The sequence below is a fragment of the Schistocerca gregaria genome, chromosome 11 (genome assembly GCF_023897955.1).
Source record: "Schistocerca gregaria isolate iqSchGreg1 chromosome 11, iqSchGreg1.2, whole genome shotgun sequence".
Taxonomy (NCBI): domain Eukaryota; kingdom Metazoa; phylum Arthropoda; class Insecta; order Orthoptera; family Acrididae; genus Schistocerca; species Schistocerca gregaria.
In genome coordinates, this window is record NC_064930.1 from 101799756 (window position 1) to 101826671 (window position 26916).

Genomic DNA, 26916 nt, shown 5'->3' on the forward strand with positions numbered 1-26916 from the left:
CAGAATGGTACAGCGTAATAGTTTTATAACAACTTATCCCATTCTCAGATGGCAGTTACCGTGGTTGTAAGAAGAGGAAGTGGGGAAAGTAGAGGACTTGACAGAAAGGAGCACGAGGTGACTTAAACCTGCACAGCAGAATGGTACAGCGTCATAGTTTTATAACTATATATCCAATTCTCAGATAGCAGTTACCATGGGTTTAAAAAGAGGAAGTGGGGAAAGTAGAGGACTTGGTAGAGAGGGGCATGAGATGACTTACAAACTGCTCAGCAGAATGGTACAGAGTCATTGTTTTATAACTATTTATCCCATTCTCAGATAGCAGTTACCGTGGGTGTAAGAAGAGGACGTGGGGAAAGTGGAGGACTTGGTAGAGAGGGGCACGAGGTGACTTAAAACTGCACAGGAGAATGGTACAGCGTCATAGTTTTATAACTATTTAGCCCATTGTCAGATAGCAATAACCGTGGGTGTAACAAGAGAATGTGGGGAAAGTAAAGGACATGGTAGAGAGGGGCACGAGATGACTTAAAACTGCACAGCAGAATGGTACAGCGTCATGGTTTTACAACTATTTATCCCAGTCTCAGATAGCTGTTACTGTGGGTTTAAAAAGAGGAAGTGGGGAAATTAGAGGAATCGGTAGAGAGGGGCACAAGATAACTTAAAACTCCTCAGCAGAATGTTACAGCGTCATAGTTTTATAACTATTTATCCCATTCTCAGAAGGCAGTTACCGTGGGTGTAAAAAGAGGAAGTGGGGAAAGTAGAGGACTTGGTAGAGAGGGGCACGAGATGACTTAAAACTGCTCAGCAGAATGTTACAGCGTCATAGTTTTATAACCATTTATCCCATTCTCAGATGGCAGTTACCGTGGGTGTAAAAAGAGGAAGTGGGGAAAGTAAAGGACTTGGTAGAAAGGGGCGCGAGGAGACTTAAAACTGCACAGCAGAATGGTACAGCGTCATAGTTTTATATATATTTATCCCATTCTCAGATAGCAATTACCGTGGGTGTAAAAAGAGGAAGTGGGGAAAGTAGAGGACTTGGTAGAGAGGAGTACGAGGTGACTTAAAACTGCATAGCAGAATGTTACAGCGTCATAGTTTTATAACTATTTATCCCATTCTCAGATAGCAGTTACATTGGGTGTAAAAAGAGGAAGTGGGGAAAGTAGAGGACTTGATAGAGAGGAGCATGAGGTGATTGAAAACTTCATAGCAGAATAGTACAGCGTCATAGTTTTATAACTAATTATCCCATTCTCAGATGGCAGTTACCGTGGTTGTAAGAAGAGGAAGTGGGGAAAGTAGAGGACTTGACAGAGAGGAGCACGAGGTGACTTAAAACTGCTCAGCAGAATGGTACAGCGTCATAGTTTTATAACTATTTATCCAATTCTCAGATAGCAGTTACCATGGGTTTAAAAAGAGGAAGTGGGGAAAGTAGAGGACTTGATAGAGAGGGGCATGAGATGACTTACAAACTGCTCAGCAGAATGGTACAGCGTCATAGTTTTATTACTATTTAGCCCATTGTCAGATAGGAATAACCGTGGGTGTAACAAGAGAAAGTGGGGAAAGTAAAGGACTTGGTAGAGAGGGGCACGAGATGACTTAAAACTGCACAGCAGAATGGTACAACGTCATGGTTTTACAACTATTTATCCCAGTCTTAGATAGCAGTTACTGTGGCTTTAAAAAGAGGAAGTGGGGAAATTAGAGGACTTGGTAGAGAGGAGCACGAGATAACTTAATACTGCTCAGCAGAATGTTACTGCGTCATAGTTTTATAACTATTTATCCCATTCTCAGATAGCAGTTGCCGTGGGTGTAAAAAGAGGAAGTGGGGAAAGTAGAGAACTTGGTAGAGAGGAGCACGTGGTGACTTAAAACTGCACAGCAGATTGATACAGCGTCAAATTTTTATAACTAGATAACCCATTCTCAGATAGCAGTTACCGTGGGTGTATGAAGAGGAAGTGGGGAAATTAGAGGACTTGGTAGAGAGGGGCACGAGATGACTTAAAGGTGCTCAGCAGAATGTTACAGCGTCATAGTTTTATAACTATGTATCCCATTCGCAGATTGCAGTTACATTGGGTGTAAAAAGAGGAAGTGGGGAAAGTAGAGGACTTGATAGAGAGGAGCACGAAGTGACTTAAAACTGCATAGGAGGATGTTACAGCGTAATAGTTTTATAACTACTTATCCCATTCTCAGATGACAGTTACCGTGGTTGTAAGAAGAGGAAGTGGGGAAAGTAGAGGACTTGACAGAAAGGAGCACGAGGTGACTTAAAACTGCTCAGCAGAATGGTACAGCGTCATAGTTTTATAACTATTTATTAATTCTTAGATAGCAGTTACCGTGGGTGTAAAAAGAGGAAGTGGTAAAATTAGAGGACTTGGTAGAGATGGGTATGAGATGACTTAAAACTGCACAGCAGAATGGTACAGCATCATAGCTTTATAACTATTTATCCCATTCTCAGATAGCAGTTACCGTGGGTGTAAAAACAGGAAGTGGGGAAAGTAGAGGACTTGGTAGAGAGGGGCACGAGATGACTTAAAACTGCTCAGCAGAATGTTACAGCGTCATAGTTTTATAACTATTTATCACATTATCAGATAGCAGTTACCGTGGGTGTAAAAAGAGGAAGTGGGGAAATTAGAGGACTTGGTGGAGAGGAGCACGAGATAACTTAAAACTGCTCAGCAGAATGTAACAGCGTCATGGTTTTACAACTATTTAACCCCGTCTCAGATAGCAGTTACTGTGGGTTTAAAAAGAGGAAGTGGGGAAAGTAGAGGACTTGGTAGAGAGGGGCATGAGATGACTTAAAACTGCACAGCAGAATGGTACAGCGTCATGGTTTTATAACTATTTATCCCATTCGCAGATAGCAGTTACCGTGGGTGCAAAAAGAGGAAGTGGGGAAAGTAGAGGACTTGGTAGAGAGGGGCATGAGATGACTTAAAACTGCTCAGCAGAATGGTACAGCGTCATGGTTTTATAACTATTTATCCAATTCTCAGATAGCAGTTACCATGGGTTTAAAAAGAGAAAGTGGGGAAAGTAGAGGACTTGGTAGAGAGGGGCATGAGATGACTTACAAACTGCTCATCAGAATGGTACAGCGTCATAGTTTTATAACTATTTATCCCATTCTCAGATAGCAGTTACCGTGGGTGTAAGAAGAGGACGTGGGGAAAGTAGAGGACTTGGTAGAGAGGGGCATGAGATGACTTAAAACTGCACAGCAGAATGGTACAGCGTCATGGGTTTATAACTATTTATCCAATTCTCAGATAGCTGTTACCATGGGTTTAAAAAGAGGAAGTGGGGAAAGTAGAGGACTTGGTAGAGAGGGGCATGAGATGACTTAAAACTGCTCAGCAGAATGGTACAGCATCATGGTTTTATAACTATTTATCCAATTCTCAGATAGCAGTTGCCGTGGGTGTAAAAAGAGGAAGTGGGGAAAGTAGAGGACTTGGTAGAGAGGGGCATGAGATGACTTAAAACTGCTCAGCAGAATGGTACAGCGTAATGGTTTTATAACTATTTATCCAATTCTCAGATAGCAGTTACCATGGGTTTAAAATGGGGGAGTGGAGAAAGTAGAGGACTTGGTAGAGAGGGGCATGAGATGACTTACAAACTGCTCAGCAGAATGGTACAGCGTCATAGTTTTATAACTATTTATCCCATTCTCAGATAGCAGTTACCGTGGGTGTAAGAAGAGGACGTGGGGAAAGTGGAGGACTTGGAAGAGAGGGGCACGAGGTGACTTAAAACTGCACAGCAGAATGGTACAGCGTCATAGTTTTGTAACTATTTAGCCCATTGTCAGATATCAATAACCGTGGGTGTAACAAGAGAAAGTGGGGAAAGTAAAGGACTTGGTAGGGAGGGGCACGAGATGACTTAAAACTGCACAGCAGAATGGTACAGCGTCATGGTTTTACAACTATTTATCCCAGTCTCAGATAGCAGTTACCGTGGGTGTAGAAAGAGGAAGTGGGGAAATTAGAGGAATTGGTAGAGAGGGGCACGAGATAACTTAAAACTCCTCAGCAGAATGGTACAGCGTCATAGTTTTATAACTATTTATCCTATTCTCAGATAGCAGTTACCGTGGGTGTAAAAAGAAAATGTGGGGAAAGTAGAAGACTTGGTAGAGAGGGGCATGAGGTGACTTAAAACTGCACAGCAGAATGGTACAGCGTCATAGTTTTATAACTAGATAACCCATTCTCAGATAGCAGCTACCATGGGTGTAAGAAGAGGAAGTGGGGAAAGTAGAGGACTTGGTAGAGAGGGGCACGAGGTGACTTAAAACTGCATAGCAGAAGTGTACAGCGTCGTAGTTTTATAACTATTTATCCCATTCTCAGATGGCAGTTACCGTGGTTGTAAGAAGAGGAAGTGGGGAAAGTAGAGGACTTGACAGAGAGCAGCACGAGGTGACTTAAAACTGCATAGCAGAATGGTACAGCGTCATAGTTTTATAACTATTTATCCCATTCTCAGATAGCAGTTACCGTGGGTGTATAAAGAGGAAGTGGGGAAATTAGTGGAGTTGGTAGAGAGAGGCACGAGATGACTTAAAAGTGCTCTGCAGAATGTTACAGCGTCATAGTTTTATAACTATTTATCCCATTCTCAGATAGCAGTTACCGTGGGTGTATAAAGAGGAAGTGTGGAAATTAGAGGAGTTGGTAGAGAGGAGCACGAGGTGACTTAAAACTGCATAGCATAATGGTACAGCGTCATAGTTTTATAACTATTTATCCCATTCTCAGATAGCAGTTACATTGGGTGTAAAAAGAGAAAGTGGGGAAAGTAGAGGACTTGGTAGAGAGAGGCACGAGATGACTTAAAACTGCATAGCAGAATGGTACAGCGTCATAGTTTTATAACTATTTATCCAATTCTCAGATAGCAGTTACCATGGGTTTAAAAAGAGGAAGTGGGGAAAGTAGAGGCCTTGATAGAGAGGGGCATGAGATGACTTACAAACTGCTCAGCAGAATGGTACAGAGTCATAGTTTTATAACTATTTATCCCATTCTCAGATAGCAGTTACCGTGGGTGTAAGAAGAGGTCGTGGGGAAAGTGGAGGACTTGGTAGAGAGGGGCACGAGATGACTTAAAACTGCACAGCAGAATGGTACAACGTCATGGTTTTACAACTATTTATGCCAGTCTCAGATAGCAGTTACTGTGGGTTTAAAAAGAGGATGTGGGGAAATTAGAGGACTTGGTAGAGAGGAGCACGAGATAACTTAAAATTGCTCAGCAGAATGTTACTGCGTCATAGTTTTATAACTATTTATCCCATTCTCAGATAGCAGTTGCCGTGTGTGTAAAAAGAGGAAGTGGGGAAAGTAGAGAACTTGGTAGAGAGGAGCACGTAGTGACATAAAACTGCACAGCAGAATGGTACAGCGTCATAGTTTTATAACTAGATAACCCATTCTCAGATAGCAGTTACCTTGGGTGTAAAAAGAGGAAGTGGGGAAAGTAGAGGACTTGGTAAAGATGGGAACGAGATGGCTTAAACCTGCACAGCAGAATGGTACAGCGTCATAGTTTTATAACCAGTTATCCCATTCTCAGTTAGCAGTTATCGTGGATGTAAAAAGAGGAAGTGGGGAAAGTACAAAACTTGGTAGAGAGGGGCACGTGGTGACTTAAAACTGCACAGCAGATTGATACAGCGTCATAGTTTTATAACTAGATAACCCATTCTCAGATAGCAGTTACCGTGGGTGTAAGAAGAGGAAGTGGAGAAATTAGAGGACTTGGTAGAGAGGGGCACGAGATGACTTAAAAGTGCTCAGCAGAATGTTACAGCGTCATAGTTTTATAACTATATATCCAATTCTCAGATAGCAGTTACCATGGGTTTAAAAAGAGGAAGTGGGGAAAGTAGAGGACTTGGTAGAGAGGGGCATGAGATGACTTACAAACTGCTCAGCAGAATGGTACAGCGTAATAGTTTTATAACTACTTATCCCATTCTCAGATGGCAGTTACCGTGGTTGTAAGAAGAGGAAGTGGGGAAAGTAGAGGACTTGACAGAAAGGAGCACGAGGTGACTTAAAACTGCACAGCAGAATGGTACAGCGTCATAGTTTTATAACTAGATAACCCATTCTCAGATAGCAGTTACCTTGGGTGTAAAAAGAGGAAGTGGGGAAAGTAGAGGACTTGGTAAAGATGGGAACGAGATGGCTTAAACCTGCACAGCAGAATGGTACAGCGTCATAGTTTTATAACTAGTTATCCCATTCTCAGTTAGCAGTTATCGTGGATGTAAAAAGAGGAAGTGGGGAAAGTACAAAACTTGGTAGAGATGGGCATGAGGTGACTTAAAACTGCACAGCAGAGTGGTACAGCGTCATATTTTTATAACTAGATAACCCATTCTCAGATAGCAGTTACCTTGGGTGTAAAAAGAGGAAGTGGGGAAAGTAGAGGACTTGGTAGAGATGGGAACGAGATGGCTTAAACCTGCACAGCAGAATGGTACAGCGTCATAGTTTTATAACTAGTTATCCCATTCTCAGTTAGCAGTTATCGTGGATGTAAAAAGAGGAAGTGGGGAAAGTACAAAACTTGGTAGAGATGGGCATGAGGTGACTTAAAACTGCACAGCAGAGTGGTACAGCGTCATAGTTTTATAACTATTTATCCCATTCTCAGATAGCAGTTACCGTGGGTGTATAAAGAGGAAGTGTGGAAATTAGAGGAGTTGGGAAAGAGGAGCACGAGGTGACTTAAAACTGCATAGCAGAATGGTACAGCGTCGTAGTTTTATAACTATTTATCCCATTCTCAGATAGCAGTTACATTGGGTGTAAAATGAGAAAGTGGGGAAAGTAGAGGACTTGGTAGAGAGAGGCACGAGATGACTTAATACTGCATAGCAGAATGGTACAGCGTCATAGTTTTATAACTATTTATCCAATTCTCAGATAGCAGTTACCATGGGTTTAAAAAGAGGAAGTGGGGAAAGTAGAGGACTTGATAGAGAGTGGCACGAGATGACTTAAAACTGCACAGCAGAATGGTACAGCGTCATAGTTTTATAACTATTTATCCCATTCTCAGATAGCAGTTACCATGGGTTTAAAAAGAGGAAGTGGGGAAAGTAGAGGACTTGATAGAGAGGGGCACGAGATGACTTAAAACTGCACAGCAGAATGGTACAACGTCATGGTTTTACAACTATTTATCCCAGTCTCAGATAGCAGTTACTGGGGGTTTAAAAAGAGGATGTGGGGAAATTAGAGGACTTGGTAGAGAGGAGCACGAGATAACTTAAAATTGCTCAGCAGAATGTTACTGCCTCATAGTTTTATAACTATTTATCCCATTCTCAGATAGCAGTTGCCGTGGGTGTAAAAAGAGGAAGTGGGGAAAGTAGAGAACTTGGTAGAGAGGAGCACGTAGTGACTTAAAACTGCACAGCAGAATGGTACAGCGTCATATTTTTATAACTAGATAACCCATTCTCAGATAGCAGTTACCTTGGGTGTAAAAAGAGGAAGTGGGGAAAGTAGAGGACTTGGTAGAGATGGGAACGAGATGGCTTAAACCTGCACAGCAGAATGGTACAGCGTCATAGTTTTATAACTAGTTATCCCATTCTCAGATAGCTGTTATCGTGGATGTAAAAAGAGGAAGTGGGGAAAGTACAAAACTTGGTAGAGAGGGGCACGTGGTGACTTAAAACTGCACAGCAGATTGATACTGCGTCATAGTTTTATAACTAGATAACCCATTCTCAGATAGCAGTTACCGTGGGTGTAAGAAGAGGAAGTGGGGAAATTAGAGGACTTGGTAGAGAGGGGCACGAGATGACATAAAAGTGCTCAGCAGAATGTTACAGCGTCATAGTTTTATAACTATTTATCCCATTCACAGATAGCAGTTACCGTGGGTGTAAGAAGAGGAAGTGGGGAAATTAGAGGACTTGGTAGAGAGGGGCATGAGATGACTTAAAACTGCACAGCAGAATGGTACAGCGTCATAGTTTTATAACTAGTAATCCCATTCTCAGATAGCAGTTACCGTGGGTGGAAAAAGAGAAAGTGGGGAAAGTAGAGGACTTGGTAGAGAGGGGCGCGAGATGACATAAAATTGCGCAGAAGAATGGTACAGCGTCATAGTTTTATAACTATTTATTAATTCTTAGATAGCAGTTACCGTGGGTGTAAAAATAGGAAGAGGTAAAATTAGAGGACTTGGTAGAGATGGGTATGAGATGACTTAAGTCTGCAGAGCAGAATGGTACAGTGTCATAGCTTTATAACTATTTATCCCATTCTCAGATAGCAGTTACCGTGGGTGTAAAAAGAGGAAGTGGGGAAAGTAGAGGTCTTGGTAGAGAGGGGCACGAGATGACTTAAAAGTGCTCAGCAGAATGTTACAGCGTCATAGTTTTATAACTATTTATCCCATTATCAGATAGCAGTTACCGTGGGTGTAAAAAGAGGAAGTGGGGAAATTAGAGGACTTGGTAGAGAGGAGCACGAGATAACTTAAAACTGCTAAGCAGAATGTAACAGCGTCATAGTTTTATAACTATTTATCCCATTCTCAGATAGCAGTTACCGTGGGTGCAAAAAGAGGAAGTGGGGAAAGTAAAGGACTTGGTAGAGAGGGGCACGAGATGACTTAAAAGTGCTCAGCAGAATGTTACAGCGTCATAGTTTTATAACCATTTATCCCACTCTCAGATAGCAGTTACCGTGGGTGTAGAAAGAGGAAGTGGGGAAAGTAGAGGACTTGGTAGAGAGGAGCACGAGGTGACTTAAAACTGCATAGCAGAATGGTACAGCGTCATAGTTTCATAACTATTTATCCCATTCTCAGATAGCAGTTACATTGGGTGTAAATAGAGGAAGTGGGGAAAGTAGAGGACTTGATAGAGAGGAGCATGAGGTGACTTAAAACTTCATAGCAGAATGGTACAGCGTCATAGTTCTATAACTACTTATCCCATTCTCAGATGGCAGTTACCGTGGTTGTAAGAAGAGGAAGTGTGGAAAGTAGAGGACTTGACAGAGAGGAGCACGAGGTGACTTAAAATTGCTCAGCAGAATGGTACAGCGTCATAGTTTTATAACTATTTATCCAATTTTCAGATAGCAGTTACCGCGGGTGTAAAAAGATGAAGCGGGGAAAGTAGAGGACTTGGTAGAGAGGGGAACGAGATGACTTAAACCTGCACAGCAGAATGGTACAGCGTCATAGTTTTATAACTATTTATTAATTCTTAGATAGCAGTTACCGTGGGTGTAAAAAGAGGAAGTGGTAAAATTAGAGGACTTGGTAGAGATGGGCATGAGGTTACTTAAAACTGCACAGCAGAATGGTACAGCGCCATAGTTTAATAACTATTTATCCCATTCTCAGATAGCAGTTACATTGGGTGTAAAAAGAGGAAGTGGGGAAAGTAGAGGACTTGATAGAGAGGAGCATGAGGTGACTGAAAACTTCATAGCAGAATGGTACAGCGTCATAGTTTTATAACTACTTATCCCATTCTCAGATGGCAGTTACCGTGGTTGTAAGAAGAGGAAGTGGGGAATGTAGAGGACTTGACAGAGAGGAGCACGAGGTGACTTAAAACTGCTCAGCAGAATGGTACAGCGTCATAGTTTTATAACTATTTATCGAATTCTCAGATAGCAGTTACCATGGGTTTAAAAAGAGGAAGTGGGGAAAGTAGAGGACTTGATAGAGAGGGGCAGAGATGACTTACAAACTACTCAGCAGAATGGTACAGAGTCATAGTTTTATAACTATTTATCCCAGTCTCAGATAGCAGTTACCGTGGGTGTAGGAAGAGGTCGTGGGGAAAGTGGAGGACTTGGTAGAGAGGGGCACGAGGTGACTTAAAACTGCACAGCAGAATGGTACAGCGTCATAGTTTTATAACTATTTAGCCCATTGTCAGATAGCAGTAACCGTGGGTGTAACAAGAGAAAGTGGGGAAAGTAAAGGACTTGGTAGAGAGGGGCACGAGATGACTTAAAACTGCACAGCAGAATGGTACAACGTCATGGTTTTACAACTATTTATCCCAGTCTCAGATAGCAGTTACTGTGGGTTTAAAAAGAGGATGTGGGGAAATTAGAGGACTTGGTAGAGAGGAGCACGAGATAACTTAAAATTGCTCAGCAGAATGTTACTGCGTCATAGTTTTATAACTATTTATCCCATTCTCAGATAGCATTTGCCGTGGGTGTAAAAAGAGGAAGTGGGGAAAGTAGAGAACTTGGTAGAGAGGAGCACGTAGTGACTTAAAACTGCACAGCAGAATCGTACAGCGTCATAGTTTTATAACTAGATAACCCATTCTCAGATAGCAGTTACCTTGGGTGTAAAAAGAGGAAGTGGGGAAAGTAGAGGACTTGGTAGAGATGGGAACGAGATGGCTTAAACCTGCACAGCAGAATGGTACAGCGTCATAGTTTTATAACCAGTTATCCCATTCTCAGATAGCAGTTATCGTGGATGTAAAAAGAGGAAGTGGGGAAAGTACAAAACTTGGTAGAGAGGGGCACGTGGTGACTTAAAACTGCACAGCAGATTGATACTGCGTCATAGTTTTATAACTAGATAACCCATTCTCAGATAGCAGTTACCGTGGGTGTAAGAAGAGGAAGTGGGGAAATTAGAGGACTTGGTAGAGAGGGGCACGAGATGACTTAAAAGTGCTCAGCAGAATGTTACAGCGTCATAGTTTTATAACTATTTATCCCATTCGTAGATAGCAGTTACCGTGGGTGTAAGAAGAGGCAGTGGGGAAATTAGAGGACTTGGTAGAGAGGGGCATGAGATGACTTAAAACTGCACAGCAGAATGGTACAGCGTCATAGTTTTATAACTAGTAATCCCATTCTCAGACAGCAGTTACCGTGGGTGGAAAAAGAGAAAGTGGGGAAAGTAGAGGACTTGGTAGAGAGGGGCACGAGATGACATAAAATTGCGCAGAAGAATGGTACAGCGTCATAATTTTATAACTATTTATTAATTCTTAGATAGCAGTTACCGTGGGTGTAAAAAGAGGAAGTGGTAAAATTAGAGGACTTGGTAGAGATGGGTATGAGATGACTTAAGACTGCAGGGCAGAATGGTACAGTGTCATAGCTTTATAACTATTTATCCCATTCTCAGATAGCAGTTACCGTGGGTGCAAAAAGAGGAAGTGGGGAAAGTAAAGGACTTGGTAGAGAGGGGCACGAGATGACTTAAAAGTGCTCAGCAGAATGTTACAGCGTCATAGTTTTATAACCATTTATCCCATTCTCAGATAGCAGTTACCGTGGGTGTAGAAAGAGGAAGTGGGGAAAGTAGAGGTCTTGGTAGAGAGGAGCACGAGGTGACTTAAAACTGCATAGCAGAATGGTACAGCGTCATAGTTTTATAACTATTTATCCCATTCTCAGATAGCAGTTACATTGGGTGTAAATAGAGGAAGTGGGGAAAGTAGAGGACTTGATAGAGTGGAGCATGAGGTGACTTAAAACTTCATAGCAGAATGGTACAGCGTCATAGTTTTATAACTACTTATCCCATTCTCAGATGGCAGTTACCGTGGTTGTAAGAAAAGGAAGTGGGGAAAGTAGAGGACTTGACAGAGAGGATTACAAGGTGACTTAAAATTGCTCAGCAGAATGGTACAGCGTCATAGTTTTATAACTATTTATCCAATTTTCAGATAGCAGTTACCGCGGGTGTAAAAAGATGAAGCGGGGAAAGTAGAGGACTTGGTAGAGAGGGGAACGAGATGACTTAAACCTGCACAGCAGAATGGTACAGCGTCATAGTTTTATAACTATTTATTAATTCTTAGATAGCAGTTACCGTGGGTGTAAAAAGAGGAAGTGGTAAAATTAGAGGACTTGGTAGAGATGGGCATGAGGTGACTTAAAACTGCACAGCAGAATGGTACAGCGTCATAGTTTTATAACTATTTATCCCATTCTCAGATAGCAGTTACCGTGGGTGTATAAAGAGGAAGTGTGGAAATTAGAGGAGTTGGTAGAGAGGAGCACGAGGTGACTTAAAACTGCATAGCAGAATGGTACATCGTCATAGTTTTATAACTATTTATCCCATTCTCAGATAGCAGTTACATTGGGTGTAAAAAGAGGAAGTGGGGAAAGTAGAGGACTTGGTAGAGATGGGAACGAGATGGCTTAAACCTGCACAGCAGAATGGTACAGCGTCATAGTTTTATAACTAGTTATCCCATTCTCAGATAGCTGTTATCGTGGATGTAAAAAGAGGAAGTGGGGAAAGTACAAAACTTGGTAGAGAGGGGCACGAGATGACATAAAAGTGCTCAGCAGAATGTTACAGCGTCATAGTTTTATAACTATTTATCCCATTCGCAGATTGCAGTTACCGTGGGTGTAAGAAGAGGAAGTGGGGAAATTAGAGGACTTGGTAGAGAGGGGCATGAGATGACTTATAACTGCACAGCAGAATGGTACAGCGTCATAGTTTTATAACTAGTAATCCCATTCTCAGATAGCAGTTACCGTGGGTGGAAAAAGAGAAAGTGGGGAAAGTAGAGGACTTGGTAGAGAGGGGCACGAGATGACATAAAATTGCGCAGAAGAATGGTACAGCGTCATAGTTTTATAACTATTTATTAATTCTTAGATAGCAGTTACTGTGGGTGTAAAAAGAGGAAGTGGTAAAATTAGAGGACTTGGTAGAGATGGGTATGAGATGACTTAAGACTGCAGAGCAGAATGGTACAGTGTCATAGCTTTATAACTATTTATCCCATTCTCAGATAGCAGTTACCGTGGGTGAAAAAAGAGGAAGTGGGGAAAGTAGAGGACTTGGTAGAGAGGGGCACGAGATGACTTAAAAGTGCTCAGCAGAATGTTACAGCGTCATAGTTTTATAACTATTTATCCCATTATCAGATAGCAGTTACCGTGGGTGTAAAAAGAGGAAGTGGGGAAATTAGAGGACTTGGTAGAGAGGAGCACGAGATAACTTAAAACTGCTCAGCAGAATGTAACAGCGTCATAGTTTTATAACTATTTATCCCATTCTCAGATAGCAGTTACCGTGGGTGCAAAAAGAGGAAGTGGGGAAAGTAAAGGACTTGGTAGAGAGGGGCATGAGATGACTTAAAAGTGCTCAGCAGAATGTTACAGCGTCATAGTTTTATAACCATTTATCCCATTCTCAGATAGCAGTTACCGTGGGTGTAGAAAGAGGAAGTGGGGAAAGTAGAGGACTTGGTAGAGAGGAGCACGAGGTGACTTAAAACTGCATAGCAGAATGGTACAGCGTCATAGTTTTATAACTATTTATCCCATTCTCAGATAGCAGTTACATTGGGTGTAAATAGAGAAAGTGGGGAAAGTAGAGGACTTGATAGAGAGGAGCATGAGGTGACTTAAAACTTCATAGCAGAATGGTACAGCGTCATAGTTTTATAACTACTTATCCCATTCTCAGATGGCAGTTACCGTGGTTGTAAGAAGAGGAAGTGGGGAAAGTAGAGGACTTGACAGAGAGGAGCACGAGGTGACTTAAAATTGCTCAGCAGAATGGTACAGCGTCATAGTTTTATAACTATTTATCCAATTCTCAGATAGCAGTTACCGCGGGTGTAAAAAGATGAAGCGGGGAAAGTAGAGGACTTGGTAGAGAGGGGAACGAGATGACTTAAACCTGCACAGCAGAATGGTACAGCGTCATAATTTTATAACTATTTATTAATTCTTAGATAGCAGTTACCGTGGGTGTAAAAAGAGGAAGTGGTAAAATTAGAGGACTTGGTAGAGATGGGCATGAGGTGACTTAAAACTGCACAGCAGAATGGTACAGCGTCATAGTTTTATAACTATTTATCCCATTCTCAGATAGCAGTTACCGTGGGTGTATAAAGAGGAAGTGTGGAAATTAGAGGAGTTGGTAGAGAGGAGCACTAGGTGACTTAAAACTGCATAGCAGAATGGTACATCGTCATAGTTTTATAACTATTTATCCCATTCTCAGATAGCAGTTACATTGGGTGTAAAAAGGAGAAAGTGGGGAAAGTAGAGGACTTGGTAGAGAGAGGCACGAGATGACTTAAAACTGCATAGCAGAATGGTACAGCGTCATAGTTTTATTACTATTTATCCCAGTCTCAGATAGCAGTTACCGTGGGTGTAAGAAGAGGTTGTGGGGAAAGTGGAGGACTTGGTAGAGAGGGGCACGAGGTGACTTAAAACTGCACAGCAGAATGGTACAGCGTCATAGTTTTATAACTATTTAGCCCATTGTCAGATAGCAGTAACCGTGGGTTTAACAAGAGAAAGTGGGGAAAGTAAAGGACTTGGTAGAGAGGGGCACGAGATGACTTAAAACTGCACAGCAGAATGGTACAACGTCATGGTTTTACAACTATTTATCCCAGTCTCAGATAGCAGTTACTGTGGGTTTAAAAAGAGGATGTGGGGAAATTAGAGGACTTGGTAGATAGGAGCACGAGATAACTTAAAATTGCTCAGCAGAATGTTACTGCGTCATAGTTTTATAACTATTTATCCCATTCTCAGATAGCAGTTGCCGTGGGTGTAAAAAGAGGAAGTGGGGAAAGTAGAGAACTTGGTAGAGAGGAGCACGTAGTGACTTAAAACTGCACAGCAGAATGGTACAGCGTCATAGTTTTATAACTAGATAACCCATTCTCAGATAGCAGTTACCTTGGGTGTAAAAAGAGGAAGTGGGGAAAGTAGAGGACTTGGTAGAGATGGGAACGAGATGGCTTACACCTGCACAGCAGAATGGTACAGCGTCATAGTTTTATAACTAGTTATCCCATTCTCAGATAGCAGTTACATTGGGTGTAAAAAGAGGAAGTGGGCAAAGTAGAGGACTTGGTAGAGATGGGTATGAGATGACTTAAGACTGCAGAGCAGAATGGTACAGTGTCATAGCTTTATAACTATTTATCCCATTCTCAGATAGCAGTTACCGTGGGTGGAAAAAGAGGAAGTGGGGAAAGTAGAGGACTTGGTAGAGAGGGGCACGAGATGACTTAAAAGTGCTCAGCAGAATGTTACAGCGTCATAGTTTTATAACCATTTATCCCATTCTCAGATAGCAGTTAAGGTGGGTGTAGAAAGAGGAAGTGGGGAAAGTAGAGGACTTGGTAGAGAGGAGCACGAGATAACTTAAAACTGCTCAGCAGAATGTAACAGCGTCATAGTTTTATAACTATTTATCCCATTCTCAGATAGCAGCTACCGTGGGTGCAAAAAGAGGAAGTGGGGAAAGTAGAGGACTTGGTACAGAGGGGCACGAGATGACTTAAAAGTGCTCAGCAGAATGTTACAGCGTCATAGTTTTATAACCATTTATCCCATTCTCAGATAGCAGTTGCCGTGGGTGTAGAAAGAGGAAGTAGGGAAAGTAGAGGACTTGGTAGAAAGTGGCGCGAGGAGACTTAAAACTGCACAGCAGAATGGTACAGCGTCATAGTTTTATATATATTTATCCCATTCTCAGATAGCAGTTACCGTGGGTGTAAAAAGAGGAAGTGGGGAAAGTAGAGGACTTGGTAGAGAGGAGCACGAGGTTACTTAAAACTGCATAGCAGAATGGTACAGCGTCATAGTTTTATAACTATTTATCCCATTCTCAGATAGCAGTTACATTGGGTGTAAAAAGAGGAAGTGGGGAAAGTAGAGGACTTGATAGAGAGGAGCATGAGGTCACTTAAAACTTCATAGCAGAATGGTACAGCGTCATAGTTTTATAACTACTTATCCCATTCTCAGATGGCAGTTACCGTGGTTGTAAGAAGAGGAAGTGGGGAAAGTAGAGGACTTGACAGAGAGGAGCACGAGGTGACTTAAAATTGCTCAGCAGAATGGTACAGCGTCATAGTTTTATAACTATTTATCCAATTCTCAGATAGCAGTTACCATGGGTTTAAAAAGAGGAAGTGGGGAAAGTAGAGGACTTGATAGAGAGGGGCATGAGATGACTTACAAACTGCTCAGCAAAATGGTACAGAGTCATAGTTTTATAACTATTTATTAATTCTTAGATAGCAGTTACCGTGGGTGTAAAAAGAGGAAATGGCAAAATTAGAGGACTTGGTAGAGATGGGTATGAGATGACTTAAGACTGCACAGCAGAATGGTACAGCGTCATAGCTTTATAACTATTTATCCCATTCTCAGATAGCAGTTACCGTGGGTGTAAAAAGAGGAAGTGGGGAAAGTAGAGGACTTGGTAGAGAGGGGCACGAGATGACTTAAGACTGCACAGCAGAATGGTACAGCGTCATAGTTTTATAACTATTTATCCCATTATCAGATAGCAGTTACCGTGGGTGTAAAAAGAGGAAGTGGGGAAATTAGAGGACTTGGTAGAGAGGAGCACGAGATAACTTAAAACTGCTCAGCAGAATGTAACAGCGTCATAGTTTTATAACTATTTATCCCATTCTCAGATAGCAGCTACCGTGGGTGCAAAAAGAGGAAGTGGGGAAAGTAGAGGACTTGGTAGAGAGGGGCACGAGATGACTTAAAAGTGCTCAGCAGAATGTTACAGCGTCATAGTTTTATAACTATTTATCCCATTATCAGATAGCAGTTACCGTGGGTGTAAAAAGAGGAAGTGGGGAAATTAGAGGACTTGGTAGAGAGGAGCACGAGGTTACTTAAAACTGCTCAGCAGAATGTAACAGCGTCATAGTTTTATAACCATTTATCCCATTCTCAGATAGCAGTTGCCGTGGGTGTAGAAAGAGGAAGTAGGGAAAGTAGAGGACTTGGTAGAAAGTGGCGCGAGGAGACTTAAAACTGCACAGCAGAATGGTACAGCGTCATAGTTTTATATATATTTATCCCATTCTCAGATAGCAGCTACCGTGGGTGCAAAAAGAGGAAGTGGGGAAAGTAGAGGACTTGGTAGAGAGGAGCACGAGGTTACTTAAAACTGCATAGCAGAATGGTACAGCGTCATAGTTTTATAACTATTTATCCCATTCTCAGATAGCAGTTACATTGGGTGTAAAAAGAGGAAGTGGGGAAAGTAGAGGACTTGATAGAGAGGAGCATGAGGTGACTTAAAACTTCATAGCAGAATGGTACAGCGTCATAGTTTTATAACTACTTATCCCATTCTCAGATGGCAGTTACCGTGGTTGTAAGAAGAGGAAGTGGGGAAAGTAGAGGACTTGACAGAGAGGAGCACGAGGTGACTTAAAATTGCTCAGCAGAATGGTACAGCGTCATAGATTTATAACTATTTATCCAATTCTCAGATAGCAGTTACCATGGGTTTAAAAAGAGGAAGTGGGGAAAGTAGAGGACTTGGTAGAGAGGGGCATGAGATGACTTACAAACTGCTCAGCAGAATGGTACAGAGTCATAGTTTTATAACTATTTATCCCATTCTCAGATAGCAGTTACCGTGGGTGTAAGAAGAGGTCGTGGGGAAAGTGGAGGACTTGGTAGAGAGGGGCACGAGGTGACTTAAAACTGCACAGCAGAATGGTACAGCGTCATAGTTTTATAAGTATTTAGGCTATTGTCAGATAGCAATAACCGTGGATGTAACAAGAGAAAGTGGGTTAAGTAAAGGACTTGGTAGAGAGGGGCACGAGATGACTTAAAACTGCACAGCAGAATGGTACAGCGTCATGGTTTTATAACTATTTATCCCATTCTCAGATAGCAGTTACCGTGGGTGTAAAAAGAGGAAGTGGGGAGAATAGAGGACTTGGTAGAGAGGGGCATGAGATGACTTAAAACTGCACAGCAGAATGGTACAGCGTCATAGACTTATAACTATTTATCCAATTCTCAGATAGCAGTTACCGTGGGTGCAAAAAGAGGAAGTGGGGAAAGTAAAGGACTTGGTAGAGAGGGGCACGAGATGACTTAAAAGTGCTCAGCAGAATGTTACAGCGTCATAGTTTTATAACCATTTATCCCATTCTCAGATAGCAGTTAAGGTGGGTGTAGAAAGAGGAAGTGGGGAAAGTAGAGGACTTGGTAGAGAGGAGCACGAGGTGACTTAAAACTGCATAGCAGAATGGTACAGCGTCATAGTTTTATAACTATTTATCCCATTCTCAGATAGCAGTTACATTGGGTGTAAATAGAGGAAGTGGGGAAAGTAGAGGACTTGATAGAGAGGAGCATGAGTGGACGTAAAACTTCATAGCAGAATGGTACAGCGTCATAGTTTTATAACTACTTATCCCATTCTCAGATGGCAGTTACCGTGGTTGTAAGAAGAGGAAGTGGGGAAAGTAGAGGACATGACAGAGAGGAGTACGAGGTGACTTAAAATTGCTCAGCAGAAAGGTACAGCGTCATAGTTTTATAACTATTTATCCAATTCTCAGATAGCAGTTACCGCGGGTGTAAAAAGATGAAGCGGGGAAAGTAGAGGACTTGGTAGGGAGGGGAACGAGATGACTTAAACCTGCACAGCAGAATGGTACAGCGTCATAGTTTTATAACTAGTAATCCCATTCTCAGATAGCAGTTACCATGGGTTTAAAAAGAGGAAGTGGGGAAAGTAGAGGACTTGGTAGAGAGGGGCATGAGATAACTTAAAACTGCTCAGCAGAATGTTACAGCGTCATAGTTTTATAACTATTTATCCCATTCTCAGATAGCAGTTACCGTGGGTGTAAAAAGAGGAAGTGGGGAGAATAGAGGACTTGGTAGAGAGGGGCATGAGATGACTTAAAACTGCTCAGCAGAATGTTACAGCGTCATAGTTTTATAACTATTTATCCCATTCTCAGATAGCAGTTGCCGTGGGTGTAAAAAGAGGAAGTGGGGAAAGTAGAGAACTTGGTAGAGAGGAGCACGTAGTGACTTAAAACTGCACAGCAGAATGGTACAGCGTCATAGTTTTATAACTAGATAACCCATTCTCAGATAGCAGTTACCTTGGGTGTAAAAAGAGGAAGTGGGGAAAGTAGAGGACTTGGTAGAGATGGGAACGAGATGGCTTACACCTGCACAGCAGAATGGTACAGCGTCATAGTTTTATAACTAGTTATCCCATTCTCAGATAGCAGTTACATTGGGTGTAAAAAGAGGAAGTGGGCAAAGTAGAGGACTTGGTAGAGATGGGTATGAGATGACTTAAGACTGCAGAGCAGAATGGTACAGTGTCATAGCTTTATAACTATTTATCCCATTCTCAGATAGCAGTTACCGTGGGTGGAAAAAGAGGAAGTGGGGAAAGTAGAGGACTTGGTAGAGAGGGGCACGAGATGACTTAAAAGTGCTCAGCAGAATGTTACAGCGTCATAGTTTTATAACCATTTATCCCATTCTCAGATAGCAGTTAAGGTGGGTGTAGAAAGAGGAAGTGGGGAAAGTAGAGGACTTGGTAGAGAGGAGCACGAGATAACTTAAAACTGCTCAGCAGAATGTAACAGCGTCATAGTTTTATAACTATTTATCCCATTCTCAGATAGCAGCTACCGTGGGTGCAAAAAGAGGAAGTGGGGAAAGTAGAGGACTTGGTACAGAGGGGCACGAGATGACTTAAAAGTGCTCAGCAGAATGTTACAGCGTCATAGTTTTATAACCATTTATCCCATTCTCAGATAGCAGTTGCCGTGGGTGTAGAAAGAGGAAGTAGGGAAAGTAGAGGACTTGGTAGAAAGTGGCGCGAGGAGACTTAAAACTGCACAGCAGAATGGTACAGCGTCATAGTTTTATATATATTTATCCCATTCTCAGATAGCAGTTACCGTGGGTGTAAAAAGAGGAAGTGGGGAAAGTAGAGGACTTGGTAGAGAGGAGCACGAGGTTACTTAAAACTGCATAGCAGAATGGTACAGCGTCATAGTTTTATAACTATTTATCCCATTCTCAGATAGCAGTTACATTGGGTGTAAAAAGAGGAAGTGGGGAAAGTAGAGGACTTGATAGAGAGGAGCATGAGGTCACTTAAAACTTCATAGCAGAATGGTACAGCGTCATAGTTTTATAACTACTTATCCCATTCTCAGATGGCAGTTACCGTGGTTGTAAGAAGAGGAAGTGGGGAAAGTAGAGGACTTGACAGAGAGGAGCACGAGGTGACTTAAAATTGCTCAGCAGAATGGTACAGCGTCATAGTTTTATAACTATTTATCCAATTCTCAGATAGCAGTTACCATGGGTTTAAAAAGAGGAAGTGGGGAAAGTAGAGGACTTGATAGAGAGGGGCATGAGATGACTTACAAACTGCTCAGCAAAATGGTACAGAGTCATAGTTTTATAACTATTTATTAATTCTTAGATAGCAGTTACCGTGGGTGTAAAAAGAGGAAATGGCAAAATTAGAGGACTTGGTAGAGATGGGTATGAGATGACTTAAGACTGCACAGCAGAATGGTACAGCGTCATAGCTTTATAACTATTTATCCCATTCTCAGATAGCAGTTACCGTGGGTGTAAAAAGAGGAAGTGGGGAAAGTAGAGGACTTGGTAGAGAGGGGCACGAGATGACTTAAGACTGCACAGCAGAATGGTACAGCGTCATAGTTTTATAACTATTTATCCCATTATCAGATAGCAGTTACCGTGGGTGTAAAAAGAGGAAGTGGGGAAATTAGAGGACTTGGTAGAGAGGAGCACGAGATAACTTAAAACTGCTCAGCAGAATGTAACAGCGTCATAGTTTTATAACTATTTATCCCATTCTCAGATAGCAGCTACCGTGGGTGCAAAAAGAGGAAGTGGGGAAAGTAGAGGACTTGGTAGAGAGGGGCACGAGATGACTTAAAAGTGCTCAGCAGAATGTTACAGCGTCATAGTTTTATAACTATTTATCCCATTATCAGATAGCAGTTACCGTGGGTGTAAAAAGAGGAAGTGGGGAAATTAGAGGACTTGGTAGAGAGGAGCACGAGGTTACTTAAAACTGCTCAGCAGAATGTAACAGCGTCATAGTTTTATAACCATTTATCCCATTCTCAGATAGCAGTTGCCGTGGGTGTAGAAAGAGGAAGTAGGGAAAGTAGAGGACTTGGTAGAAAGTGGCGCGAGGAGACTTAAAACTGCACAGCAGAATGGTACAGCGTCATAGTTTTATATATATTTATCCCATTCTCAGATAGCAGCTACCGTGGGTGCAAAAAGAGGAAGTGGGGAAAGTAGAGGACTTGGTAGAGAGGAGCACGAGGTTACTTAAAACTGCATAGCAGAATGGTACAGCGTCATAGTTTTATAACTATTTATCCCATTCTCAGATAGCAGTTACATTGGGTGTAAAAAGAGGAAGTGGGGAAAGTAGAGGACTTGATAGAGAGGAGCATGAGGTGACTTAAAACTTCATAGCAGAATGGTACAGCGTCATAGTTTTATAACTACTTATCCCATTCTCAGATGGCAGTTACCGTGGTTGTAAGAAGAGGAAGTGGGGAAAGTAGAGGACTTGACAGAGAGGAGCACGAGGTGACTTAAAATTGCTCAGCAGAATGGTACAGCGTCATAGATTTATAACTATTTATCCAATTCTCAGATAGCAGTTACCATGGGTTTAAAAAGAGGAAGTGGGGAAAGTAGAGGACTTGGTAGAGAGGGGCATGAGATGACTTACAAACTGCTCAGCAGAATGGTACAGAGTCATAGTTTTATAACTATTTATCCCATTCTCAGATAGCAGTTACCGTGGGTGTAAGAAGAGGTCGTGGGGAAAGTGGAGGACTTGGTAGAGAGGGGCACGAGGTGACTTAAAACTGCACAGCAGAATGGTACAGCGTCATAGTTTTATAAGTATTTAGGCTATTGTCAGATAGCAATAACCGTGGATGTAACAAGAGAAAGTGGGTTAAGTAAAGGACTTGGTAGAGAGGGGCACGAGATGACTTAAAACTGCACAGCAGAATGGTACAGCGTCATGGTTTTATAACTATTTATCCCATTCTCAGATAGCAGTTACCGTGGGTGTAAAAAGAGGAAGTGGGGAGAATAGAGGACTTGGTAGAGAGGGGCATGAGATGACTTAAAACTGCACAGCAGAATGGTACAGCGTCATAGACTTATAACTATTTATCCAATTCTCAGATAGCAGTTACCGTGGGTGCAAAAAGAGGAAGTGGGGAAAGTAAAGGACTTGGTAGAGAGGGGCACGAGATGACTTAAAAGTGCTCAGCAGAATGTTACAGCGTCATAGTTTTATAACCATTTATCCCATTCTCAGATAGCAGTTAAGGTGGGTGTAGAAAGAGGAAGTGGGGAAAGTAGAGGACTTGGTAGAGAGGAGCACGAGGTGACTTAAAACTGCATAGCAGAATGGTACAGCGTCATAGTTTTATAACTATTTATCCCATTCTCAGATAGCAGTTACATTGGGTGTAAATAGAGGAAGTGGGGAAAGTAGAGGACTTGATAGAGAGGAGCATGAGTGGACGTAAAACTTCATAGCAGAATGGTACAGCGTCATAGTTTTATAACTACTTATCCCATTCTCAGATGGCAGTTACCGTGGTTGTAAGAAGAGGAAGTGGGGAAAGTAGAGGACATGACAGAGAGGAGTACGAGGTGACTTAAAATTGCTCAGCAGAAAGGTACAGCGTCATAGTTTTATAACTATTTATCCAATTCTCAGATAGCAGTTACCGCGGGTGTAAAAAGATGAAGCGGGGAAAGTAGAGGACTTGGTAGGGAGGGGAACGAGATGACTTAAACCTGCACAGCAGAATGGTACAGCGTCATAGTTTTATAACTAGTAATCCCATTCTCAGATAGCAGTTACCATGGGTTTAAAAAGAGGAAGTGGGGAAAGTAGAGGACTTGGTAGAGAGGGGCATGAGATAACTTAAAACTGCTCAGCAGAATGTTACAGCGTCATAGTTTTATAACTATTTATCCCATTCTCAGATAGCAGTTACCGTGGGTGTAAAAAGAGGAAGTGGGGAGAATAGAGGACTTGGTAGAGAGGGGCATGAGATGACTTAAAACTGCTCAGCAGAATGTTACAGCGTCATAGTTTTATAACTATTTATCCCATTATCAGATAGCAGTTACCGTGGGTGTAAAAAGAGGAAGTGGGGAGAATAGAGGACTTGGTAGAGAGGGGCATGAGATGACTTAAAACTGCACAGCAGAATGGTACAGCGTCATAGACTTATAACTATTTATCCCATTCTCAAATAGCAGTTACCGCGGGTGTAAAAAGATGAAGCGGGGAAAGTAGAGGACTTGGTAGAGAGGGGAACGAGATGACTTAAACCTGCACAGCAGAATGGTACAGCGTCATAGTTTTATAACTATTTATCCCATTCTCAGATAGCAGTTACTGTGGGTTTAAAAAGAGGAAGTGGGGAAAGTAGAGGACTTGGTAGAGATGGGCATGAGGTGACTTAAAACTGCACAGCAGAATGGTACAGCGTCATAGACTTATAACTATTTATCCCATTCTCAGATAGCAATTACCTACCACGAGATCAGAACTGACAGATGGTCATAGGAATCCCTGATTCCTTTTGCTGCGGTGAGACTCGCAATCGAATTGCCTTATGCACCGGGATTAGTCTCTCCACACATTTCAAATAAGGAAAAAGAAAAAAAAAAGCAATCTACAACACAAAGCAAACTGGAGTACACGAAGCATTTGGTAGTAGCTACAGTGAATTTTTTGCTGCGGTTGGCAGAAGTAGTTCAACGCGACCCCTACAGGAATCTTACACATTCATAGTTCAAAACACTCTCCACCTAAAACTGGTGACGTATAGTGTCAGCATAATATATGTTTTTGTTTGTGCAGGAAATTAAAAGTAAAAACAACATTCCAACAAATTTTTAATTTCTTATTTAAACCTTAGTGTGTTTTCTGACATGCAATGAAGGATGTACGTGTGTGTGTGTGTGTGTGTGTGTGTGTGTGTGTGTGTGTGTGTGTGTGTGTGTCCAGGGGAATTACATATTTGGGTAGGTGTATACTAACGGTGGCTCTATTTGTGTATATAGAGAGTTAATCCATAGTGAGAGTTGAGGATGTAGATTATTTTTGAGAGATATCGACATTAATACTGGCAAGATATCGTTACTGGGAATGTTTTAAGTTTGAAGTCAGATAACAAAATTCAAAATAAAATTTTGTGGGTGATATAATTAAAAATTAACAATTTTATGATTTTTCTCCTTTACTTGCTCTTTGAAACCTTGGTTCTTGCCAAATTTAATGATTTTACGTCAACGGGATGTATCTATAGGCCTCAATGAGTGAGTTTGCGAATATCAAAATATGTCACGTAAATGACACTGTCTTTTCATGGCATTGACTTAGAAGCGTAACTTCTTACAGCTCCAAGAGGCGGTAGACCGTAGTACACGACAGAAATTTCAGCTTTAATTACAAATTCTCAATTTTCCAATTTTTTCCTTTACTGTTACTGCGAAATTCATAATTCTAGGCTAAGGGGTAGTACGTTACATGTTTTTATGAGTCAGTTTCTGAGTGTCAAAGTATGTGACATAAACGGCGGTATATCTTTTGCTTCTTTTGTGTCAGAGGCTAGCATTTGTCACAACGCTAAGGGACTATGTACCTTAATATGTGACATACACTACTGGCCATTAAAATTGCTACACCACGAAGATGAAGGGCTACAGACGCGAAAGTTAACCGACAGGAATAAGATACTGTGATATCCAAGTCATTAGCTTTTCAGAGCATTCACACAAGGTTGGCGCATGTGGCGACACTTACAACGTGCTGGCATGAGGAAACTTTCCAACCGATTTCTCATACACAGACAGCAGTTGACCAGCGTTGCCTGGTGAAACGTTGTTATGATGCCTGGTGTAAGGAGGAGAAATGCGTACCATCACGTTTCGGACTTTGATAAAGGTCGGATTGTAGCCTATCGTGATAGCAGTTTATCGTGTCGCGACATTGCTGTTCACGTTGGTCGAGATCCAATGACTGTTAGCAGAATACGGAATCGGTGGGTGCAGGAGGGTAATACGGAATGCTGTGCTGGATCCCAACGGCCTCGTATCACTAGCAGTCGAGATGACAGGCATCTTATCCGCATGGCTGTAACGGATTGTGTAGCCACGTCTCGATCCCTCAGTCTACAGATGGCGACATTTGCAAGACAACAACCATCTGCACGAACAGTTCGACGACGTTTGCAGCAGCATGGACTATCAGTTCGGAGGACATGGCTGCAGTTACCCTTGACGCTGCATCACAGACAGGAGCGCCTGCGATGGTGTACTCAACGACGAACCTGGGTCACTAATGTCAAAACGTCATTTTTTGGGTGAATCCAGGTTCTGTTTACAGCATCACAATGGTCGCATCTGTGTTTGGCGACATCGTGGTGAACGCACATTGGAAGCGTGTATTCGTCATCGCCATACTGGCGTATCACTCGGCGTGACAGTATGGCATGCCATCGGTTACACGTCTCGATCACCTCTTGTTCGCATTGACGGCACTTTGAACAGTGGACGTTACATTTCAGTCGTGTTACGAGCCGTGGTTCTACCCATCATTCGATCCCTGTGAAACCCAACATTTCAGCAGGATAATGCACGACCGCATGTTGCAGGTCCTGTATGGGCCTTTCTGGATACAGAAAATGTTCGACTGCTGCCCTGGCCAGCACATTCTGCAGATCTCTCACCAACTGAAAACGTCTTGTCAATGGTGGCCGAGCATCTGGCTGGTCACAATACTCCAGTCACTACTCTGGATGAACTGTGGTATCGTGTTGGAGCTGCATGGGCAGCTGTACCTGTACACGCCATCCAAGCTCTGTTCGACTCAATGCTCAGGCATATCAAGGCCGTTATTGCGGCCAGAGGTGGTTGTTCTGGGTACTGATTTCTCAGGATCTATGCACCCAAATTACGTGAAAATGTAATCACATGTCAGTTCTAGTATATTTGTCGAATGAATACCCTTTTATGATCTGCATTTCGTCTTGGTGTAGCAATTCTAATGGCTTGCAGTATAAATTTCTTCCTGATACGCCTACCCCTTCCTGAGCAAAACAGATGGATGGAGAGTGGGTTAGTAAATAATAATAAAAATTTTTTTTCGCACCATATAATTTCAATTTGTTGGGCCTACCCATTCCTGAGAAAAATGGTTTTTAACGGTCGAACAGAGAGACAGGCGGGCAGCAAAGCGATCCTATGAGCGATCCGTTTTTATCAAATGAGGCACAGAACCATAAAAATGGATGATTGCGCGTAACTGAAGACTGCCGTTAAAATCTAAACGCAAAGGTAATAAGAAACGGCAAGAAATGATGCATGGATTAACGCTTTGCAGTGATAACAAAAGCTAATTAAATTTTTAACCGTACTATTGGTCTGGCCGTTTCAGACGTTTCATCCACGGGGTATAACTTTTACTGCGACGTAGACTCACCTTGTTTCGGAACACCTGCCGTCGCCATGACAACCAGCAAGGCTGCCAACAGTGGACGCAGCGAGCGCACAGCCATCGTCGTCGCCGCAGATGGCGCTGGCCCACTGCGTTCCCTAGCCGCCACGTCTCCTTATATACCGCCGCCACCGCCTCCTATGTGTTGCGCAGCGGACCGCCATCTGCGTCGTTTTTTAGTCACAAACTCGGAGCTGCTATGTGTATTGAGTTTCCGTACTTCCTGCTCCTCGAAAATAAAGTATTTTCAAGAACCCTATAATTATCTAATCAGTAACATGCTGACGTGACAAAGTCATGGGATGGCGATCTGTATATATATATATATATATATATATATATATATATATATATATATATAACCTGATCAGATTAGGGCATGGGACCAGTGTTTCACACATGCAGCATTTCACACATCAGAGTTACATCATGACAATACTTTAAATAAGAAAGTTAGATTACTCTAGTCACAATATGAATAAAGAATAATGAGTA

At 42.1% G+C, this 26916-nt stretch overlaps 1 protein-coding gene across 1 annotated transcript in view; it reads right to left on the reverse strand.

Moving 5' to 3' along the window:
- LOC126295048 (chymotrypsin-like) overlaps positions 1-26483 on the reverse strand; it is a 103844-nt gene extending 77361 nt beyond the window's left edge. The window contains exon 1 of the mRNA XM_049987297.1: positions 26407-26483. Coding sequence (XP_049843254.1) covers positions 26407-26482 — 76 coding nt within the window. The 5' untranslated portion in view covers position 26483. The remainder of the gene's footprint in view (positions 1-26406) is intronic.
- Positions 26484-26916: the final 433 nt, after the last annotated feature.